Genomic DNA, 24,441 nt, shown 5'->3' on the forward strand with positions numbered 1-24,441 from the left:
ACTGCATTAATGACTGGCGTGGATTACACAACAGTAAGCACAATGCTTGCCATAACGTCTCCATGCTAACATTATTTCATTATACGTCTGTACTTAGGTAGAGGAAGAATTTTACGACCACTAAACCCACTGAACTTAAAGTGAACCCACTAAATTTGCAGAAGCTCATAAACAAGCTTATATTTTATTGGGATGATTATTGTAAGATTTTAATACTTGCTGTAGCTTACCTTGATAATAATACATAACAGTAGAATACTTTTTTAAACGGGTCAATGATGTTCTTGTATACAGAGAGCTGATATTAAAGAATAACCTGTCAATAAGTGGCGAAGAACACATTGTTTACTGCTTTATGAAACATCCTTGCAGTTTTATTTAAAACAATCCCAGCCCTACATAAACGATAAGGCTGTTTTCCAGGGTCTGACAGGATTATGCAGAATATTGAGCTCATACTTCACAAAACTCTTTGTTGGTTTCATTATATTCAAAGATTAAGTTTCATACCTTGATATCTTATCTTATAAATGCTCAGTTACAGCTCCCAGTCACATATAAGAATTACCAGTTATGACTTTTTTATTTCAAGTTATCAAGCCTGCATGAGAGACACAGAAGATAAAAGTGTCAATGAAGTAATACTGTAAGTCCTGTGGGGACTCTGGAGGTCAGCGCCTGTAGCTGCCTTGATCACTCCTATAAATATTTGAGAGCCATAAATCTCTCCTGTGAGTTTCTGAAATCCCCCCTCACAACTCACAAAAGGACGGAATGCTTCAGTATCTGTGCAAGGCAATGAAAGGCAAGGCAATCATGCCCAACTGGTCTCATCCCTTCTGTCAAGCTTGTGCTGCAGGTTATCATTTCACTGCAGGTATGGGAAGAGGGTAATTCTGTGCATTTGCTAGCCCACGGGCCAAGCTGTTGCTGTAAAGTGATTTCTGGGGCTTTAATATATGGCCACAGTGACAGCAGCACCTATATCATGCCTTGGCCTGTGGTGCACGCTGGGAGTGAATGATTTTGTTCAAGGTCATATTGCATGGCCGCCACTGGAGATGTGCCATGTTACAGTACCTGCGCTTTGAAAAGAGATACAATACCTACTGTATGTCTCTGTGTTGGACTATGTGTCTAATAGCAAATTACTTTATAAATACAATCGGTACTTCTGCATGTTTACGTTTCAAAGTGCAGTTAGTGCTGTGACTCAGAGGCTAATGAAAAAAAACATTCAAAGAACTGCATGCAGTGTATTTGTTAGCACTAACATAATTTCAAGCATCAAGAACAACTTTCTGCAGCAGCTTCCATACGAAAACGAAACGTTGCGGCAACCATCATCTCCATCTGGAAGAAATGGCACTATATAGCATTTCTCTTGCACAATGCAACACCACCAAGCTCTTTGAAAGTGTAATACAGAATATTGCCGTGTACTGTTGTTATTTTTTTCTTTTCAGCTAATGAGCAACAGACTGGGATTCCTGTCTGCCATTATAATCCAATGCAAAAGTGCTCCCTGACACAATGTTCTCAAATGTACAGCAGAGATCCATCTTTGAAGAGACTATTGTATCACACACAACAATTTTGATCTAATGTATTGTACATACAGTACTTACTGTAGGCTGGGGAATGGAGACCAGATAAAATCACAGTTAAAACAGACAAGCCCTGACTAGGATGTCAGGATGACTCTAGTTTACCAGTTATCCATTTTCCATTTTGAACTTAAACATAGACTGTGTGCAATATTGTCCATATGATTGTAGCAGGCAAAGACCGTTCCCTATCCTCTATGTTACAGAAACACTCAAGGTCTTCCTGGTTCCTGCCTACACATGCTTTGGGAGTTTTTGGTAATACAGCTCTTTTGAATGCATGAGTCTAATGTATTTTTAGATGTGACTGTCATTAAACTGCTTCTTGTCATGTCATGTCATTTGCCAAACCGCTCTGTACCACACGGTGTCCCGGGAAGCCAGAGCCTACCTGGAAACCAACGAGCGCAAGGCAGGGTACACCCTGGACAGGACACCAGTCCACCGCAGGGCCAGTGCAAGTCAATCACACACTATGTGGAGGCCATGGTAAAGGCCGAGGGGGGGAATTTGGCCCGGACACTGGGATAACTCCCTGCTTTTATGGAGAAATGCTCAGGGATCTTTAATGACCATTAAAAATCTATAATGATCTTTAATGAGAATCAGGACCTAGGTTTAATGTGTCATCCAAAAGACAGCGCCCACTACAGTATAGGGTCCCCACCATATACTGGGGCATTAGGACCCACACAGACTGTAGTGCCCCCCACTGGTCCCACTAACACCACTTCCAGCAGCAACCATACTGTAGCTTCCCAGGAGGTCTCCCCTCCAGGTACTGGCCAGGCTCAACCCTGCTTAGCATCAGTGGGCTGCCAGCTATGAGCTGCAGGGGATATGGCTGCTGGCTAAACCACTTCTTCTCAGTGACAATTCCCATCTTATCAATGTTCAGGCATGTGGGCACTGATTTCATTTACAGAAATTGTTCTCATGGAAAGAAACAAATAATGTTTACATTTTGCAGGCATAAAAACTATCACAGTACTGTAGGTCAGATGCTTTCTTACATTTTCAGGACATAACTTATCCCACTTCCCCAATTTTAATGTTTGCTGTCATTTTTTTCTATTTGTTTGATTTTGTTTTCAAAATTAAAAAAGAGAATTCTATTACCACTCTCAATGCAAAGACTTGGCTGGACTTCAAAACCTGACTAAAGCATGAACAACTCTTCAGGGAAAATTACTGTGCCTTAGTTGTAATTATATAAAACAATTAGCCCTCATTCTCCACTTTTTAAAAATAAAAAGGGATGTTTTATTTAAATGATCCTGGCCATAAACATATACATTTTCTGGTTAACTGCACTGAAATCAGGCCGGAGAAACATGCATGTAAAGAACTAAATCTTTTTTAGTCTTGAACAAACAGAGAAGCCTACCACGGTACAAGTTGCATCTTCACAAACCTCAAAGTCATTTACCAAGTTAGTACTAAAGTTAGGAAACAACACAGATACAGTACATACAATAGAAGAGGACAAAAAGTAGAACCTAAACGTAAATACAGGATATTTAAAACTGAGAACAGGAAAGGGTTGTAGGACTCTGGAACAAACTATCTAGCCAAGATCTGGTACCCTGATTTCTTTCAACTAGAATCTAGATGAAATCAATGATCCACTTGCAAGCAAAGCAGCTAAACATGCTTAATGGCCTCTTTTCATTTGCAGCTGTACTGTATGTGATGGTTTGTTAAGCAAACATTTGTGTGTTGCCAGAGCAGCCTAGTGTGTCTAAAATTATTTGTCTAAAACAATTATCTGGGAGCTCAACTGTCTCTGTGCTAAGTGCACTTTCTGCTCTGAAATTCAGTTAGCACTTCCTTGAATCTGGGCTGGCTGAGACCTCTCGAAAGTGTGGTTCAACATCACCTTGATTTCTAGTGTTACAGCAACCCCTGCAGCTACTGTAAGCAGGTGTCTGTGGGCCTGCTCTGCTATCAGTGAGGGTTGCATCGGCACTCTCTCTGATGACTCAGTCCTGCTGTTTGTTCTGTCGGGATCACAATGATAAAAGAAGTACTGTATATGCTATACAGTATATTCCTCCCGTGTGGGTACAAGGATTGTTGTGAGAAGAGTTGATTGACTAATATGAATTATAAATTCCCAAAGGCTAAAAAACATTGACAATTGTAGAAATAAAAATATAAAATGTATGATTTTATGGCTTTTAATAAAGAACTATAAACTTTCCTGTTCATCTTCACAATTGATTTTGTAAAAAAAAATACATAACCCAATTATTGCAATTTTCAGTTTATTTATAGAATGTCTACATAAATCATTGTAAGATACATACATAATTACAGCTGTATTTAGTTTATAGATGAAGAAGTTAACGTAACACAGTGATTTAAGATGAAGAGTCACAAATAGAGGAACTGTGAGTATTTTTTACACCTTGTTCCTTCAGCACTCTAAAGAGGTTTGCACATACCGAATAGGAATACTAGAGAGTAATGCACAATCAGCAGGTAGCTAGCACTTCTGGGGTAAAAATACACATCTGCCGATGCCAGAGGGTGCCACACAGATATTATTTATAACCACACATTGCTTAATGGAAATAAAAACACAAAATACTTGCACTCATCACACACCAATTTAAAGACATGTTCAAAAAAAAGGAGCCGTGAGACATGTTCCCTGGGATGTTGCTATTAAATCTATCCCAAAGGGCAAAAAAGTGTTTAACACAAATAAAAATAAAATACTAGGATGTATCAGAAAAATGTTTTACAGATTTAAATATTGCAATTTATTATTTTGAAACACTGGAAGAGAAATATATTAGGATTAAAAAGCTAAATATATTTCAGTACACTGCATGTGGATAGTATCAGTTTGGTATTTGTTTTTAAGTTGCATTGAATAATTTTGGTATACATTTTTGGCAGATAAGCAAGCTTATTTACATCTGTTTAATTATTTTTGTTTTGGTTAAGATTTCAATTCATTATATGGGTCTTAATGTAAAATAAGATTTTCAGTGAAAGTATCCTTGATGCCCAGTTCATTTAAAATCAGGATATTTTTTTACACGGTAGCCAAATGTGTTTCTATCTTGTGAGTTGTAAACACTATAATATATTTCTCTCCCACAAAGACATATCTAATGTCCATAGATAGATAGATCTTCTCCCATCCCTGCACTTCATAAAAGTGGTTGAATCCTCTTTCAAGTTGTCAGCATCTGATTCCACCAGCAGCAACTACACTGCAGGCGACCCGATTCACAGTCAGCCTGGACCAAACACTGACCGAAAGAGAAGCAGTTTCCTGAAAGATGAAAGCTATTGTCTGTGTGCTGGTGCTCCGTGAGGCATTGTCTGGACTTGTCCTTGTGCTGCCTCTCACATATATTTTTTTTTATCTGCGCTACTTTATAATCATCAAAGCCAGCCACATACTTTGAGCTTGTGTGTGTGTGTGAAAGCTGAACCTGTTGTGAACAGAGTCTTCTGTAAGGGTGTAGAAAAGAAAATGTGGATGCAGTTCCATTCTGTACTGTGCATTAAGGGGGAACACTGGGAAGAACAGATTGTACAAGCTCACAGTGGAATTCAGCCGGGACACTGGGACCGACATCCCCACTCTTAACGACCAAGAACTCAGGACCTTGGCTCAAAATCTCATCCAAAGGATGACATCTTCCACAGCACAGATCCCCAGTTATCATACTGGGGCAGTGGTGTGGATATTCTGTTTCAGATGAAAGAGCTTACTGGTTCACCAGCATTGCTTACATTTTCATGAAGCAACCAAGAGACCAGCTGGAATGTACTGCATTAACCAGCAGACATTAGGCTTCCAAGATTGTAACTACATTTATAAGATTTAACACACCACTTATTGTCTTTTTTTCCAAATTCATTAACAAATTGCCTTGATGTTTTATGTAAATGTACAGTATGCTTATTCTATTCCCCCATTGTATATTACCCTTAATGCACTCATAGGAATGCATCGGACGTGTGATGTGGAATGAGTCTGTGGGCTTGTTATGAAGAGGATTAAGTGAAATAGAAACAATGAAGTCCGGGATGACATCATGCAGCTGAACCTTAGACAAATGGAATTGGAATGGACCTTAGAAATTACAGGTCATACCAGAAGTAGAAATAAATGTAAATAAGACCAAGAAATGTACAACTGAGCACAACATGTTTTCATTGTCTCTCTCTCTCAAGAAAAAGAAAATATGGGCATATTAATTAAAATTGACTTTGTGTTGTCCTATAGTCTTTAGTAAACAGAAAGTAGTTTTATAATTACCATTTATAATCACTGAGCTCTTTAAAAAACATTTTACTGTATCTGATAATGCACCTCCTGTCAATGCAAAATACTGATAGTCATTAAAACATACTCTAAACTTGTAACATCTGTTATTGATTCATCTAATTTATCATATTATCCACTGCTGTTCATGAAAGAAGATTTACTTGAAAAAAATGTAGATCAACAGCATTGTACTGTGTATAGAAAAGTCACAAGGCTGAAGCAATTATTTAGTTTATCATTGCTTTAGTGCATTTTGATTTCTTATGCCTAATTTCAGCATGATTGAGCACAGTCAATTTTAGATGTGGGGCTGGCAGTATACAATTGCTGACTGTTGAGAAACCTCCTACACAGAACTTTGCAAACCCTCTGCAGGAACACAATCAGAAGGATGATGAGTTATGACTGATTTTACTTTAGTAAGGACAGACACCCTGCACATAAAATATTGCTTTTATATAAATATAATATTCATTTACTTTTTCTAGTTGTCTTTATTCTGCATTATTGGAAATTGCCTTCTTCAGAAATGTTGGTTTTGGTTTGGAGACATTCCAAAATTTAGGAATTAAAATATACATTTGTGAATTAAATAAATACATATAACCCTTCATTACAGGTAATTTGCCACATTCCTCATATTTCTATTTATTTATGTGCTTTACCTTTCAACAAAGGTACTTGTACCTGTAAATCGACGTCGCTTACAGCAGGGGAAAGCACTTGGATTTGGAATTTCTTGCTAGCCCCAGGGAAATGTAACCTATAAAGAGAGTTTAGTAAATCTGAGACCTCTGGCCCCAGCCTCTCTGCCAACTCTGTTTTTAATCAAGGCTTATGTGTGTTCAGGTGCCCAACATCACTGTGTTTTTTCTCAAGAGGATTAACTCACGACACAGCTGCTGCTCCTAATGAAGAAAGTGAGATCAGTTTATTTCCTGTAAGTTACCCGCCATAACATATTGGCATCTGGTGGGTCATGCTCACACTGTGCTTCCCTACATTAATAAATCGGCGGCACCAAACTCCTATAGGTCGTTTTGTGCTTTTCAGAAGGCCTGGGATACGAAAAGCCTCTGACCCATCTATCTGGCACACTCAGGGCCAAGAGCCTCTGGTCTTTTATTACACAGAACCTTAGATATGTTTTCCAATAATTAAAACGAATATATCAGAAATTTAGTGAATCGGAAAAATTGCTAGACCACTTACTGTATAAATCAATACATTATATAGTAAGTGACCAAGTGGGAGGACTCAGGAAGATGGAAGTCTGGAGGGGGGTGGGGTTGGGAGATCATTCTTCATCAATACAAAAGCTAGAATCTGCCTGGAAAAGTGAACCAGACTCAATTCATAGTGGTTACACATTTTCTTTTGAGTCTCAGTACCAAATTGATAACTATCTAGTAACCATCTAGCAAGAGATTGAACTCTTCAGGTCTACTTCATTTGAGCCAAAAAATATTGTAACAGAGCTGCTTCCAGGTTTCCAGCAGTGTCCCAAATTTCTGCCTGATGCTGGTCTTGATGATATCTGGTTTTCCCACTTCTTAATATTGTTCTGCAATTTAATTATTTGGGTTTTAACTAATTACACAGCTAACATAGATGGTATTTCACAAATCCACTTGTTTTTTGTTTAATGTTCTCATTTAACAAAAATGAATTAATTTTGGAAATACTCTTTACACTGCTTTAATAATGCAAAATTGTAGCATTTACATACTGTATATAGCACAAAAAGAAGCTCAACACTACAGGCAGTGTCTCAGTTGACATTGAGATTCTAGCTTGGAACAACACCGGGCAGATGTTTTTTTATCATTCTACTGAATGCTTCAAGCAATAATTGTGAGATTTCATAAAGGTCATGTCATAATGCGTTGTATTAGAATTGGGAATTTAAGTCAGTTTAAGTCAACTTCTGTGCTCATTTCCAGACGATGACCAGAGTGCCTAACAGAAGCAGGCTTCCATAAAACACATAACTAAATTATCCAATTGGGGGGGGGGTCTAGTTGTCCCTTAATATTGTGCATCGGGGCAAGTGGTGTATAAGGCCATGCTTTAGAAATCTGTTTTTGTAGAAGACAACAAGCACTTCAGAAAGGTGACTTATGATGTAAATAGAAAGCACTCCCAACACCAAAACACCAAACACATGCTCCAGCTGCTTTGAAAGGGTCAGGTGGATTCCAAGCAGCAAATCCTTTATCTGTTTACTGTTAAATGCGGGAGGGGGATGGAGAGAGTCAATGAAAAATAAAAACTATTGCCTACCATTATAAATTACCACACAAAATGTTAAACTACTGCATACCGCTTCAAACCATAGTCCCAACCTAGTACCTGCAGCAAGCCACATGATCGTACTCTTGTCCTGTCGGCCCACTCCGGGCACCTCCCTTTCCCCCTGGCAGACATCACTGAGTCCTGACTCTCTTCTCAGATGTTTCTTTCTGTTTTTTTTCTCTTTCCAAGTTTCTGGGTAGCACAGATGGAATGCTTTCCCCACCCTCTCCCATGTGTTCCTCAGCAAGAACCTTGTCAGAAAGAATGGTGGTCAGCCATGAGCAGTAAAGTGCTGTAGGCAAGGATTTCTGGTATGAATCCCCAGGCCTTCCGGTAATATCAAGCAAAAGCACATCCGATAGTGCTGCAAAGTAAAAAGTCACACCTCTAAGCTCCATAGAGCACCAGCAAAGCACAGCGTGTCCCAGAAATAAAAAAAGTCCACTCGGGCGCTCAGTGACCTGACTAGAGGGCAGACATGAGGGAGAAAATTCCTGATAAGTGTTACATCTTTCCTTTTATGTACGGATCATTAAATAACCTTGAGTGATCTATAGGCTTACACGGCTTCAAGCTTTGCGAGGTGTAAATAGAGATGTAGGATAGCTGTTCTTCAGCACATGTTCACTGTGTCAGGGGTCTTTAACTCAATTCCTGAAGCACATCCAGGTTCCCAGTGTTCCATCAGAAATCCCAATGCGTTATCTACTGTCGTGACTATTACATTTTAAGGAAATATTTTAAAACCTCTCCATGGGATATTACATTAACCTATTTGAGACCTTTTAATCGTCAACTGGCTAAAAGCAAAAGAAAATATTTGGAAAATATTTTGAATATACAGTACAGAGTAATTTAGCCCTTAAAGTTGGGACAGTAAAAATGAACTGTGTCCATCAAAGATTGGAAATGAAGATCCTGAGACTATGAAAACCAAGCTGTTCAAAGGCCTAAGAGCTACACCTACCAGCAGTATATATTGAATACATCACTTTCAGTTAAATAAAAGCCATTAATTGTGTCATCTCCTTCACTACCTCCCTAAAGGATCTACTAATACAGACTTCAATCCAAATGAACCATATATATTTGCCAAAGAAAAAAGAACTTTGCCGTGTCTTTATTCCTTCACATAACCTTAAAGTCCTCAGGTCATATTAATTGAATATGTGATACAAATGGTTGAAAACCTCATGGGGTTTTATATTCTGTAATATGTCAAATGAAAACTAAAAGAAAATGAAGGCGCAGAAATTGAGCCCTTTCAGGCCTTTTTTGATATTGTAATGGGAAAATAACTTTCTAAATATGTGAGTTGCTGATGGCGGTAAAAAGATTTCTTTTTTTCTAAGCCTACTGTAGCTTTGGTGATCATAGAAGCGTTCAGCCCTTTATGGCTGTTAAGCCCTGGTCCAAGTTTAGGGAATTAAGAAATATCTTGCAAGCAGTCTTTCCTATGATATTATAATAGCCCAAAGGCTCTGATTTCTAGTGAGCCATGGAACATAAAAATACAATATTGCAGCTTATCACTAAAATACACACTTCTTTTGGTAGTTGCTGTGTCTTAATGGTGAAAAAAAAAAATCAAGATCAGTTAATAGACAAAGTAAAATAAAGATGTGTTTATTTTTAATAATGGATGAAACATTGTCTGATTAAAAAGGTGGTGTCATAGGTTTGGAATTGTTTGTTTTTATTATTTAGATTGTCAGTCTTCCCTGTTATATCCATACTGTACTATAAAGTCTATTACTTTCACAGCACTACTGTCACGTTTCCTTCAAGACCTCCAGAGAAGTAATTTACTTCAATGTCAAAACAGCACAGAATCTTCACTATTTATTATTAATATGCATGTGTCTCAGATGTTTTGAATTCACAGTTTTCTTAAGGTTTTCTTGAAAGTAAATTGTAGGGGCCAAGGAAAAAAAAAAGAAAAGCTGAAGAGGGTATCTGCACGATCTTTCAGAGCCTAATCATAGATGCTGAAAGAGGGGTTCTCTTCTGTTAGATTCCTTTTAAATAACATCAGTATCGCATTAATGTTCCATCTGCCTAACTGGAATGCTACCTTTGCCTTGAATATCAATATGAGGAAAGGACAGACAAGTTAAGGTTTCCATGACAACACAACCCCTGCATTCTGTATACTATGAAAACTGGCAAGTCTGAGCAGAAGGAAAAAAAATGTTATCGATAGGCAATACAAAAGCTCCCCTATGTGCTAGATTGATAAATTATTCAGGCCTCATTTTAAAACACTCTGCAATACAGAAAGTCAATATTTTTTCCTCTCAGTGTCATCCAAGTTAATATCATAAAGACTAGAGACATCATGGATAATGTATAAAGTTCTGCATGCAGTTGGGTAAAACTTTATCCTCTAAGAGAGGTTGAATTGTATGTTTGCGTTGCACTAAATATGGGTTTGATGCATTTTTTATATGTACAGTATAAAGAATGTCACACAGTAATACATACTACATGAAGAGTAAACTCCATATACAGATTTTACAGTTCTTTAACACTGTACAGTGAAATAAATGTCATCTTTAAATGCACAATTTGCTTTTAGAACTTGTACCAGTCTTTATCTGAATTCTTACATTGCTACCATCCACAGCTCTTTCGTAAAGTTCAAAAGGTTATCCTTGAGCACTTTGTCGCAAAGTTATCCCAACCAAAAAAGTCATGGGGATTCAGATCTAGATAATGTGGCCACTGCAACCAACTGGACAAAAGCATCTTTCAGAAGGACTTGACATCACTTAGCCCTCTGAACTGTCAAGGGAGGTTCATCTTCCAAATACCCACTGTTCCAATTTTTCCTTATAGGCCTTGTTTTTAATTTTAAATAATTTGCTCAAAATAAGGTAACTATCTGTTGCACAGTCTTCTGAGTTCTTCTGAGGGGTTCCGTTGCACTACAGGATAATTTGGCAGACTGTGATTATCTTTACTTCAGCCAAAGAAGTTCAAAGCATGATGTAAGACAATAAAGGAACTAACTAATTCGAGACTCTAGGGAGCTTCGTGTTTGGATGACAGAGTGAACTGAGAGGGTAGTCATTTGCCCTCATTACCACCGCTTTGAGAAACGGGTTCTTCATTTTGGATTAGCTTTGATGTGTTAAGATTGTACTACAGTACCTCACACAGTCCTTCCCATGGTGTGAATAAGAAAAATAGTTTTTAAAATAAGTGTGCAAATAAAAGTCATGCAGACTCAAAGACTGGTGCTTTCCTATGGCAGATGTAATGCATTTTATTTAAGCAAGACTGTGTCAGTGATCCACATTAATTATCCAAGCGGTCTATACTTCCATATATACACCTGAATTACTGAATTACTCTCTCACAATATACTGAAACAGAATTGATCTCCAAAACCAAGCCCACTTGGCACCATAATGAAGCAAATTCTTTTGATATAATCAATTTTATGCAGACATTATTTTTAAGAATCGCTTGGGATTTGCTTCTGATCATGAATTGTTAACACTCTTTTTAGATCAGCCAGTATGACATGAAACTGGTTCATTCTAAGTAGGTTTAGCAACAATTTTTCAGTGGTTTGTTTAGATCCTAATAAATGCAAGGGAGATGGCAGAGTATATTTGGCATAGTCCGCCTTGTTAAGGGAATAAGAAGCCACATTTGTAACAAGAGCCGGTCCTGACTCCCATGTAGTGTGTAGTTTAGGAACCTGTGCAGACGGAATAATCCGGAAGTGACTGGAGAAGGGCTACGGGGAAAACACAGTGAGGAATGGAAGGGATGGCGAACAGGGGGTGGTGCCAACAGTGCATCCAGGTGCAAGGGGGGAGTGCAAGCAACCAAGTCCAAAACAGTCCAATATAGGAAATCCAGGACGCAGTCCAAAATCCAAAACTAGGTGATCTAACCAAGACAAGACGATTAAAATCAGAAACAGGGACAAGGAACTAGGAAATTAAAAATGCAGTTATGAGGTCAAGCGCTCCGAGGCTTGGACTCAGCTTGGTCCGGACGCCGTTAAGAAGCCTAAGCCTTCGAGCCGCGGACGTAGGGCGACCTGATGATAGGCCGGCCTCCGGGCGTTTGTCTTCCAATTCAGAGCCCTAAGCTACCGGAGCACCGGGTTTAAATAATAACGGTGAATTCAGGGACAGGTGTACGTGATAATGAAACAAACACAAAAGGGTCAGAGCGCCCTTTAGAGGAGGGATGACGATCGTGACAACATTGGAAGGATGAGTCTGCCCAGACCCCCTTCAGATTGTGGCAAATGAGCCAGGGAGCTGCTACAGGAGTGTAGATGGGGTGGTGGGAGGGGTATAAGAAAGAAGCACTATGGAAAAGCAGAGGTGCGAGGGGTTATGTACAGTACGCAGGCAAGAAGAAGTGAGATTAAGATTGGAACTTTTTCTATTATCCAGATTTCTATTATCACTCTGTTATAATTCCATATATCTTAAAACAATGTAACAGTAAATGAAGCAGCAAGCAAAATGTTACAGGTTGCAGGTCAAAATATGAGAGAAATATTCATTTACATGAGGTCTTCTTTTTTAGAGGAGAGAAATGGAAAAAAACAGGAAATTTAACACTCATACACCACAAATTATTGCAGCAAGGAATGGAAAGGTCTGACAGTGACTGAAATATTTGAAAAGACTGGAATACTAAATGACCTTTTGTGGAAATTTTTTTTTTCTCTTAATATACAGTACGTGTGTTTCTTTGTGAAGCCCTGGTGCTAGCAGGGGATTTATGAAGACAACGGAAATGGAATATATTTTAAGAGGCCATACAGCACTTTTAGACATTGAAATGTTACGGCACAAGCACCTGTCCTGACTGCTGGAGGGAGGATTGAAACAGCTCCCATTTCCAATGCTATAGGCTTGTACTGCAGATGCCACGCAACCTTTGCAGTAACCATTGAGTCTTAAACCCGGGAAACCCTGACTAGGAGTCCACACAGCCCTGACAGAGAATGAATACTTTCACTGTACACAAAATCAGCAATTGACTCAGCCAAAGTCTACAGCAGTATCTACTGTAGACCCAGCGGCTCTATTTTTAGCATGAAACCCCCTAAAATTCCAATGTGGCTTATTGTAACAATACAAATAATTATGTTTTTGTTTTATTAAATGCAAAGTATTCAGTGAAAAACAAGTTACCAGACTAAAAAGTAACGTAGAAATGAAATAAGAATTTGAGATTAACTACATTTCCTTAGCACTGCTTGTTTCAGCTGCTGCAAGGGGGTTTGCCAAAAGCAAAAGTCTTGCAGGCTGAGAGATGGTGCCACTAGGAGACAGAAATAACCTTCAGTGTTACGATTTTCTTTGTTCGCCTGACACTTTTCATGTCTGCAGTACAGTTAATCTTATTTTATTCTGTTGACAGCAATTAGTACAACAGCCAGGACTGAAACTCCTATCAGTATCTACAGTATGCTACACAATGTCCCCCCCCCCCCACACACACACACAAGCTCCTGCTTCCAGCTGGTCCTCAAAGCACATTTAGAGGTTCCCACTTCCCGTTGCCCCAAACCCCTCCCACGCTACCCCATCCCCCTTGTTGCCTCTCCGAACATCTTTCAAATCCCCGGAAAGCTGACAGACTGAGAAGGAGACCAGAACCCACGTGGGTTTGAAGCCCCGGACTGGAGGTTAGATTCCTCTTGCATTCCAATGAGCCTCTCTCTCCGAAAACTCCAGGCACTGAGGTTAATCTAGATGTCAGCGTCTGCTGACAGCGCAAGAGATTGCTCCAGGGTGACATCCCATCTGAAGTCTTAATACCACAGTCAATTTCCTTCAGCCTCCAGGAAGCCAAGCAAGCTTTTTCTGGGTGAACTGTATAGATGCACATGGTAGCACTTTTTTTACACCCGCTTGCTCTGTAGAAAAACTCTAAAGCAACACTTATCCAATCCAGTGTTTTGCTTAGGTTCACTTTTATCAGGTAGCGAACGTAGGCAGGTTGTGTGATCTTTTGTCTTTCTCTCCCACGCCTAGTATCAACTTCAAACTTTCCCTCCTCTTCCTCCCCCACATGCAGAAAGAGAGCTCCTAAGTGGATTTGTTTTCCAACGAGGCCGTGGGATATTCATGTCCAAGTGCAACAGGGGTTTCTCTTTGGGAGTGTGTTAAACTAAGCCAGGGAATGTCACTATTTACTTCATTTGCTTTTTCAAATGAATTAAAATGAAATGATCTCATTTTGCCTGCTTTAAGAAAGAAACAAAATCCATGCTGGTATTAAATAGAACCCATATCACGGCATGCTGTAGTGGAAATTATAGAGTGCTGTGTTATATATAAAAAAAGTCGTCATTAGACCTTGCACAGTGTCTGTACTGGATTTGTTGTGGGGAATGAAAAGATAGCCAATAGAAAAACAAAATCAAGAGTTTGTTGCTTTAAAGAGCATATCTGTAATCTTTTAACTTTTGTTTTCTGGAAGTGGACTAAATCTGCATTAAAAATTAGAATCCTGACTTATTTAATGCTTCAGAAGTGTCTGAGCAACTGTTTATGCTAAAAATATGATTGTTAGGTCCATGTTCAAGTTCAAGTCAATTATTGTATACTGTATATAGTATATATATATACACTCAACAGTATTTAGCTTGCATGTTTTAATGCCCAAAGTTGGCACATGAACAGCTCAATAAGAAAGATAAGCAAAAAGAAAAATGATACTAATAAACTACACACAACACGCTATGTTTTATGAGACAATTTCCTGCTGGAGTCCAACAGTCTTCATCAACATGAAATCTCAGCAGGGGATCAGGTAGTGGGGTAGCTAGTGTGCAGCTTTACTGAGCTGCAGGCCCTGGGCTATGGAGAGCTCTGAGAGAATTCCTTTCAATTGCAATGTTCCGGTTTCTTGCTTTGCTCTCTGCTACTCTCTCAATGATTAAAGGCCTTATACCATTCATCAGGGCTCTGTTGCTTGAGCCGTGAAGAGAGACTCAATACTACTAGCATAGTAACTCTGCTTTGCGTTCTCTCCAGCTGCCCAAACAACAACAACAGAAAAATGCCTTGCCGTTCCACTGCTCAAACAGGTTCGTCAAAAAGACAGAGACTTGTCTGACCTTGAGCGATTACAGAGGCAGGCCATCCTGTTTAAAAGTTATCCAAAGATAACTGCCAGTTGAAGTCATTAGATTCACTGTGACCTTTTGAGCTGCCTCCCAGTCACAGTCTTGTCACACTCACTCTCCTTTGATTATGTCGCCTCCATCCCTGAGTGACACTTCTTTTATTTCTTTTCTTTGCTGGTGACCTTAAAGGGCAAGTCAAGTATGCATGAAGATACATTTTTTTTGTATCTTTCTTTATTACTTTCACCGCCAATATTACTCTCCCTATGGGTCATTGAGCACTGATTAGCTCTATGGTAAATGGAGTGGAAATGGTGGTTTTGGCTGGTCCCTCAGACTCTAAGTGAGCATATTGTACACACACTCACACACAGACATTGACATTTCTGAAACATTAGGATACAGAGACAACTAAACATTGTTTCAGCATCAAGAGAGGTAGTCACACCAAAGCTACCTCCATTTATATACTAATTTCTGTTCAATATGCTCTTAATCCAGGAAATAGTGCAGCAGTAGCCTACTGTATGTGAGTATAGTATGTATGTGACTTGTCCACACCAGAATCTTGAATACACTTCATGCTATTAATCTTATTGACAAGTCTTTCATAGACAGACAAAAAAACAGGTTCACAGCTAGCTTTAACCCACAAGGCCAAGGTTGTGAAAGCAGTCATAGCCAATACAGTATGTTCAGTATGCCTTGTAAATTCAAAATCTTTGCAATAACATACAGTGTACTGTATGCCACAATCAAACGCTTAATTTAAAGTATAACATATATACAGTATATGTTATCAAACGTGTTATTGTTAGCACTTGCTTCACCAAAAGCAAAATCTTAGCTGGACTATAGTAACCGTTCTTCTCCATTAGATCACTAGATACATTTATCCAAAACTTCCCAACTTCATGTGACTAAAATAAGGCCTTTTAGTTACAACTCATAAGGCTAACAGAGATGCTAAAGGAGAGCAGATTGGTGTCTTGCCAGGATTTCCTGTTTATCCCTGCCAAATAACAGGGAAGGTTTCCACATGAACAGCAAAATTAGCTAAGTGCTGTATTGCATAATCATTCTCAGCCTCCTCAATGTTGCCTTTGAATATCTTCACACAACAAGTGGGTGCCTTCCTTCTCATTAGTGAAGTACAAAATTAAAGCCAGATAGCGCCCTCTCCTCAAGCTGTCCCACCGATTGAAAAAAAAGGAGTGAAGCAAAAGACCTCCCTTTGGTAAGAAAAGAAAGTATGAAAAAGGTCAAAGAGAAAGAGTTATTCATTATTTGATAATTGACACTCAATACTCAATACTCAATTAAAAATCTGGTAGACTGAGTAGTCTTACTAAATCTTGAGGGCACACAGGTGAAAGATTAATTACCTACGGTAAATGCAGTCACAGACTCGTCAAAAGCCATGCTTAATTTTACTTAGGATAGACATGACCACTGGATTCTATCAGCAGAGAGCCGAAATTAATGCAGACAAAAGCAATATTTGAAACCTCTGGGTAAGTCACTTGGGCAATGCAATGTACAGTTAATAGCAAGTCATAAGATCTAGGTACATTAAGTGGTTACATAAAAGAAAGATATATGAGGTAGCTGGACCAGAGATTAATGTTTTTTTAAGTCATTCCCCCGATCTATTATTGAGACAATAATTCACTACCAAATCAGAAACATTTTTTGACTGCTAATCTTCAAACGACCCCATCAGCAGTACTTCTCAATCCTGAATTTAAATCACTGTGATTTTTCTGCGGTCCATTTTTAGCTTAAGGGGTGCATACAGTTAAAGTATGTGACTGGCGAGCTCAGAGTCATGTGACACACTTCAGTTCTCTGATTGGATATTGCTCAGCCCTTGTTGTTTGGAGTAGGATCTGCTCTGACCAGCACATTGCCAGGGGCCAGTAGAACAGTAACAGGAGGCTGCTGGAGGTTTTAAACAAGATAGTCTAAGCAGGATACAGTCAGAAGGGATACATGTTGTCAGCAAACTGCCTGATGTAATGAGGTCTTAAGAGATGTCCATGTAATGAAATTTGTCTGTTTTCTCGCAAGATACCTTGCCACCACACCCACATCACACTTTGGTTCTGAGCAAACATAATGAAGCCAACCAAGAAAGTACCTAGAGATATCCCTCCCCCTTTTCTTGTCCTTTCGTGAAACCGCTAAAACCTCCATAAGAGAAGCTTTTATAACCCCCTGCTTATCCTATTAAAATAAAGTGGGTGTATCTTCCAGTGTGGGAAGAACAACACTATACCGTTAAGCAATGCTACTGAGCTCTGTTGGAATACAAGCCTAAAGACACCTCTAACATAAAACAAGCAATACAGAAAGCTTTCTTTTCATTACTTACAAAAATCTGCTGCTTTTCTTCATGTTCACCCTGTTCATAAATGTATTGCTAGGGATGGCTTTGTCAGTATTTATTTTCTTCTTTGCAATTAAATTTTCCATTGAACAAGCAAGTTGTTGTTTTTTTTCTCAGTAGCTATGACATTTATCCTTTATTGTATTTTGTGAAATCAAGATGTGATATTTGATAGGCCAATACTGTGACCTCTCAATTAATTTATTAATGACTCGTATGAAGCATAATAATAACATACAAATTTGAATCTCAGAAGAGCAAACAGGACATAGTATAACATAAAAGCAATGCTATGATGCCAGTTTCAGTAAGTAAGGCAAATTACTGAATTTCAGTAAGAAGGATCATAATCCAATATGCCATTGAAAACTATATGACTTTACTTCTTTGATTTATTTTTTGCTAACATCACCCTCCTTGGGACAGCATACAGTAGGTTGATAGATCAGGAAAATTGTGTACAAGAGACCTTGTTTTTTGAACATTCAGTCTATAACCTTTTGAAGCTGAAAGCGAAATTTGTCAGTTTTCTCCCCAGTTAGCGTCCAATTCAGCATGAAGACTTTTTTATGCACTGTTTAAATTCTGTAGAGTGCCCCTAGCGAATTAGCCAATGATGGATTTTTTTGTAAAATTATAACCAGTTAAGGAAGCATGTTTCCATTAAAACTTAGCTTAGTTTTAGGCAGCCAAGTGTGAAAGATTTGTGGAGTTACTGAGGGCAGCTTTCCTTTACAACATTTCAATGACGAGAACAGGCCGCCTTGAAAATTATCTGATGCAGTGACTCTATCAAAGGATCTCCGAATAAATGTCTAAATCACACTGTAGACATAAATATTAAAGGAAAGGACATCTTATCAGATAGGAGTGTGTATCTCAGTACTGTCTTGAAAAGGCTTTGCAATTTCCCTTTCTATGAAGACAGCATTATCTTTGAAAATGCAGATGTACTTTCAAGATTTGGACCTTAAGACCTAGGTCTTCAGATGTGGACTATTTTCCTCTATTTCAAATTACAGGGCTGAGAGACAGTGCTACAGGGCAAACAACAACTAAACAGTGACTTCACCCAGCCAGATTGAGAGCGAAAAGTACCAACAAGTCATTCATTTTCAGGCCTTAAGGAAAGTACCTGATATATCTCAGTTACTCTCCCATAACTTATGAAAAAAACAGGCAGGAATGTTTTAACAAATTGGACATCAATGTGGAATCAATGTGCTCACACCTCAGTTTGAGGTGAAGAATGTAAGAAGCAATGGCCACTTCAGGGAATGCTGGAATGATTTACAGTATGCTTCCAGAGAGAGTGGAAAGCTGAGATGGACTGGCTCTTTTAAAAGACACAGTTCATAAAGACAGGTGTTTGAAAATCTTTAGTGCAGAGTATCCATCTTAATGTTTTACTATGATTCAATAGCTTCTTATAGGTCTTTTATTTAGGATTTCTGAACTCCATATCAGAAGCCATCAGGGTTAAAATAATCATGACTGCTTCATAAAATAAACTCACCTACAGTATAGAAGCTCACATTCTATGGCCTCACATGTACTATATACTAACATGATTATAATGATCTACATATTTTATCTCAGTTTTGGGCTCCACGTGTACTCCATGTTTTGTGAATGTCCCAGGCATTACCAGTTTAACTAAGCGATTGAATAATCTTTTTCATGTGCGTGCTTCATTTATTGCACTAATCCCTTAGATAATGCTCACTTTTTATACAGCACACAACGTGACACAAACTATAGACATATGTACTCCTGGACATGTTTTAAGTGGACAGATCAGCATCTTTGTAAAAGACACCTTTGCAGTTTATGTGCTCTATATAACATTAATACATAGCTAGTACATAACAAAATTAAATGTCATTTAAATTTTTAAAAGTGTACCTACAGTATTAATATACAAAACACATGGTACAAGAAATGGTAACCAAAAACAAGGTTAGTATTATGATGAGGTGACAATAAATAGATGATATTAAGGTGACGTGGAAGGTGGACTTTGTCCATTTTTAAAACAAAAGAAACTCTTTGTTTTGACTAAGACCATTAAATTATCAAAGAGTGTATAATACAACCGTAATAAATGTACGCTTCTTGAAAATTGGTTTTGGAGACATTGAAGAAAATAAGATAATGAGTCTGTAATCCTTCATACAATTACCACTAGAACCTGAATTACCATTAGACTGCTTTAAAATTTGAAATTTAGAAACTGTGTTATTCCTTTATGCTTTGCAAAAGTAGCTAATCAACATGGGGGACTACTGCTGTATTTTGTCCCTCCGTGGGGATTCCATATTTGTCAATAAAATGTGTTAATTTAGCAACATCCTATAATAAGATTATTAAAGTTGTCCAGACTGCTCACATGAAAATACTGTAAATTTGCTAGATGTGAAATAATTTTCTAAAGAAATTCTGCAGTATAAACAAGTGAATTGCACATAAAGCAACAGGTGCATCAGGTAATTAATCTTTGTGTTCAATCTTCCTTGAAGCCAGTACTAATCAGTGGAGAATTATGGAGCTCTCATGGAAGATATACCCATCTAAAGACTGAATTCCCTTTGTTATTCAGCAGGATTAGTAAGAACACTTGGATTATAGGATATTCTACAGCTTTTTTATTTTTTCGCCACTACCACTTGAGAATAAGGCAGCCTATGCTGAAAGACTGTTTAACTCTACACATGAGAATCCTTCATATAATACATTCTTAGGATGCCAGTCTTATGTCTACATTGGTCCATGTAATACTAAACATACAGTACCAGGTGTGACACTGATCTGGATTCCAAGTCTTAGAAATGGGAGGTAGGTATGACAGCTGCATGGATGAAATGTACTTTTTAATGGATCCTAATTCACACAAAAGAAGGATTCGCAGTCTTGTATTAATGCATAAAGCTATGTTATTAACTCTAATTTTATCATGTAAATGCTGTCTAATGTTGATGCTTGAGCCATGCTTTACGAGTTGGAAAATGTTATTGTAAGAGGTATAACGCTGATTATGTGACAAATACTGTATCACTGTAAAATTAGGCATTAATCGGCACTGAGTAATATTTACATTTGTCAACCTATACATTTGTCCACCTTATGAAGACTTTCCATAATTACACAACAGGGATGGGTCAAAATCTCATTAGAACCCCCATTCTGTATTCTGGATATAGGGATTCAAAGGCATCAATGGAAAAAAAAGTGGATAGAAAATGGCTTTTCTATACTTTCACACTGAGTTCATTAATTGGTGTTTCTACAAAGAAAATTATCTTTCTTAGTTTACCATCAGGTAAATGTTCCATATTTTCTTCCAATGAAGTCATGTGGCTTTCCTGTATTGCTCTTCCCTTTGATTTCCATTAAACACATGAGCCATGGTTGGGGAAGGAGTATCTGTTTTACACTAGGTAGTCTTTCCAGGAAACACCAGACATGCACTGGAACAAAAAGTGCAATGGTATGTCACCTGCTGTTGTGACTTGACAGCATGAAATAAGAAAACGTTTATAAGGGCTCCTTCCTCAGATCATCTGGGGCTCCTTACCACAGACTGCCTCTTCGTGCGTCTCTCAGTTTCTCTCACTTGATGCCTCAGCTACTGATGTGACCCTCAGCCAATATTAAGGTAAGATTACACATTATAAGTGTACCTGTGTGACAGAAATGAGGTGCTCTAACTGAAAAAACATACATTCTCTGATAATGGCCAAACAAAAGTGAGAAAATCTTCTCAAATATTTATAGAAATAACTCACCGTAACGGCACTCCAAGGAACTAAAATAATCTAAGAAGGGAAAGAAATAAATTAACATAATTCTGTGACACTTATATAAATTTACATTATATACATTGAATTATTAAATTAGGTTGTTCAGATTGACCTGTGGGTTCCTCATTGCTAAGAGTTCTTACTCTCACTGATTTGTTTTCCTTTGCAGTGGAAAATCCTTTTGATGCCTTTTCCAGCATCAGGGATACAATCCAACCAATAAGAAGGCAGAAAGGCTTTCTTCAGGAAGTCCTTGCCACCTGCCTGACTTGGCCACTGTAAGCAGTCATTTCCAAGCAGTGACACACCCTTAGCAACAAACATGGGAGACATCCACACTTCGGAAAAAAATACCCAACAAACTAACGAACCAACAAAATAAATAAAAATATATATATATATTATATAAAATAAAAACCACAGGGCAGTCGAATCTTCCATCATCTGTCTGGATACTAAAAAGCAAACATATCGGTTTCCTTGGTTGTTTTTCTTCAGGGTTTTTTTGTTTGTTTGTGAAGGAGGCCATTTTCAAGAATAAAAGATGTATCCTTTTTGCACGGTATAATTCTGTACATTTTATGTGCAGGTAAACAAAATCTAAAAGTGCTTTATTTTTTCCTTGTAAAGACTGGTATCCAGTGTATCGAAAGGTGTAGCAGGCACTTAAGTCCATCCCCGTCATGTAGGTGTTTTGACTGTGGAGTAGTAAGGTACACGTTGTTTGGTTATTCCTGGATTGCATTTGTCCACCTGCTGCAGAGAGACAGGCAAGAAACCCAGCCGTTGCTAGCCCAGGATGTCCAGATACACAGGTGTGGCTTTACCCAAAGCATAGAGGATCTTCTGGATGTCCTTGACGTTTAGCCTCTGCTGTGGTTCCCTCTGCCAGCAGCCCAGCATGATGTCATAGACCTCCTTAGGACACACGCGGGGTCTCTCCAGGACCCGACCTTGTGTGATGCATTCGATGACCTGAGGACAGGAGAAAACACAGGTCAGAACCCTTGGCAGCATGGCACCTAGGAACCAATGCAGTGATGTACAGTACTACCACAGGCAAGGACCTCGAATGCTTTCAGTTCTTTCCTGCTGCTCATGATAGTCAAGTATTGAATATATCTCAGATAAGAACAAACACAAGAAGCCACAGCTACATCAAAGCAGGTGCCGGTCTTCAGCTTTTGCAGGGATCTTTGATACAGCCTGTCAAAATAGCACAATGATAAGCACTCAGTCATAGAAAGCTAATTTTACCATGTCCAGTTTTTTGCTGGGCTAAGAGAAGAGATCTGTCGCTTCTCTATAGATTTCCTGGTTCATGTTCGAAAGATAAAAGTATAACAACTGACCTACAGTACAGTGAATAAATAGACTTCCCAAGTTTACGGCCTGCAACACACATTTTAAAACAACTGAGTCACAGAGACAAAAAGGGACACAAAGAAGCCAGTCTCCCACAAGGATGTTCCCAGAGGTGAAAATAAAATGAAATCATGTCTATTTGTTTTAGTAGTCTGGAGGAGACAGTTTGTTTTCTGTGTTAAATAGGAATATCACATACTGTACAGTAAGAAAGAAGAATGAGAGATGGCCATCCATAGCTAATCTTATTTCCTGAATGATTTCAGCTCAGGCAATATAGAAAGCAATTGGTAGAGATTCTCAGACCCTGACCCTCAGACTTTGAGGGATTTAAATCAATTGTTTGGTAAGTGCTTTTTAGCACCATCTTCAGCTTTTAGACATCACCTTTGTTAGTTACTTGAAACCTACAACATTTTGGGGATGGGGAGGGGGGGGGGGGTTATTATTATAAATTTAAGGGTCTAACAAACAAAATCTCATTTAAGATATATTTCTTTGAATCTTAAATGTGTTAAATGCATTTTGTAGTTAATTTACTTTATTTAAGCTCTATAAAATTAGAAAAGTTTAAAGTTACTGTATGTATTTGCAATTAATTCAATAGTGGGGCAACTGTAAAAACAAATTATACCTCCCACCGTACCCCTTCTAATTCAACTGACTGCTGTTGGATCTTTTGGATCAACGGTTTCTTCTTCAACAGAGCAATCCAGATAGCACAAGCGTTTAAGACTAAGGAGAGAGGGAGAGAGGCTTGACCTCCCTGCAATTAAACTACTGTACATCTGAATCCACAAGACTGGTTCTTGTAAAAAAATGTATTTATAAAATGCTTTGGCTGATCCTATGGGTACATTTTCAGCATGTGTGACTGAATTGACTTTGATTTATTCTGTTGATTTTGTCCAACAAGTCTGGGTCTGCACATAATGAGAAGAGTTGGCAGAAAGCTGGTCAAATACAGATTGATGGAGAAAAATGTACCCCATTAAATAGCACATATTTAAGTTTAGATTAGTCTGTCACATTTTTTTTTGGTTACACAAAAGATCAATGAGGTTTTTGAGAACATGGATAAGCATTGATGCTATGAAGCCTGAAGTGACAAAGACCTCTCTACAGTCCATAAATGACAGGTATTGACATCGGCTTTAGCCGATTTTGACCAAAACTTAACAGCACCCAACAGGTATAGTACCACTAAGGTTAGTGCAGTCTCAATGCCAGGGTATTATTGGGCTTGGTGATGCCTGTGACATTGTGATATTAACATTGACATCTGTCCTTCAGTGGAAGAACGATCTACTGTTTATGCTGTAAATTTGCAGTGAGGACAAAAAAGGAAGAACAACAGTCCCAGATTTAGATAAACAATCTGCATTTCCCTCCATACTGGAAAAGAGTCATAAAATTGTTATAAAAACAATCAGCATTAATAATAATAATAACAACTCCTTACACTTATATAGTGCTTTTCTGGACACTCCACTCAAAGCGCTTTACAGGTAATGGGGACTCGCCTCATCACCCACCAGTGTGCAGCCCCACCTGGATGATGCGATGGCAGCCATAGT

General features: G+C 38.4%; 1 protein-coding gene across 1 annotated transcript in view; it reads right to left on the reverse strand.

The window, feature by feature from the left end:
• Positions 1-19,504: 19,504 nt before the first annotated feature.
• LOC148659328 (NT-3 growth factor receptor-like) overlaps positions 19,505-24,441 on the reverse strand; it is a 259,803-nt gene continuing 254,866 nt past the window's right edge. Inside the window, exon 17 of the mRNA XM_088641439.1 lies at positions 19,505-22,474. Within this exon, the coding sequence (XP_088497565.1) occupies positions 22,289-22,474 (186 nt within the window). The 3' untranslated portion in view covers positions 19,505-22,288. The remainder of the gene's footprint in view (positions 22,475-24,441) is intronic.

Source organism: Lepisosteus platostomus, chromosome 7, assembly GCF_059453375.1.
Source record: "Lepisosteus platostomus isolate fLepPlt1 chromosome 7, fLepPlt1.hap1, whole genome shotgun sequence".
Taxonomy (NCBI): domain Eukaryota; kingdom Metazoa; phylum Chordata; class Actinopteri; order Semionotiformes; family Lepisosteidae; genus Lepisosteus; species Lepisosteus platostomus.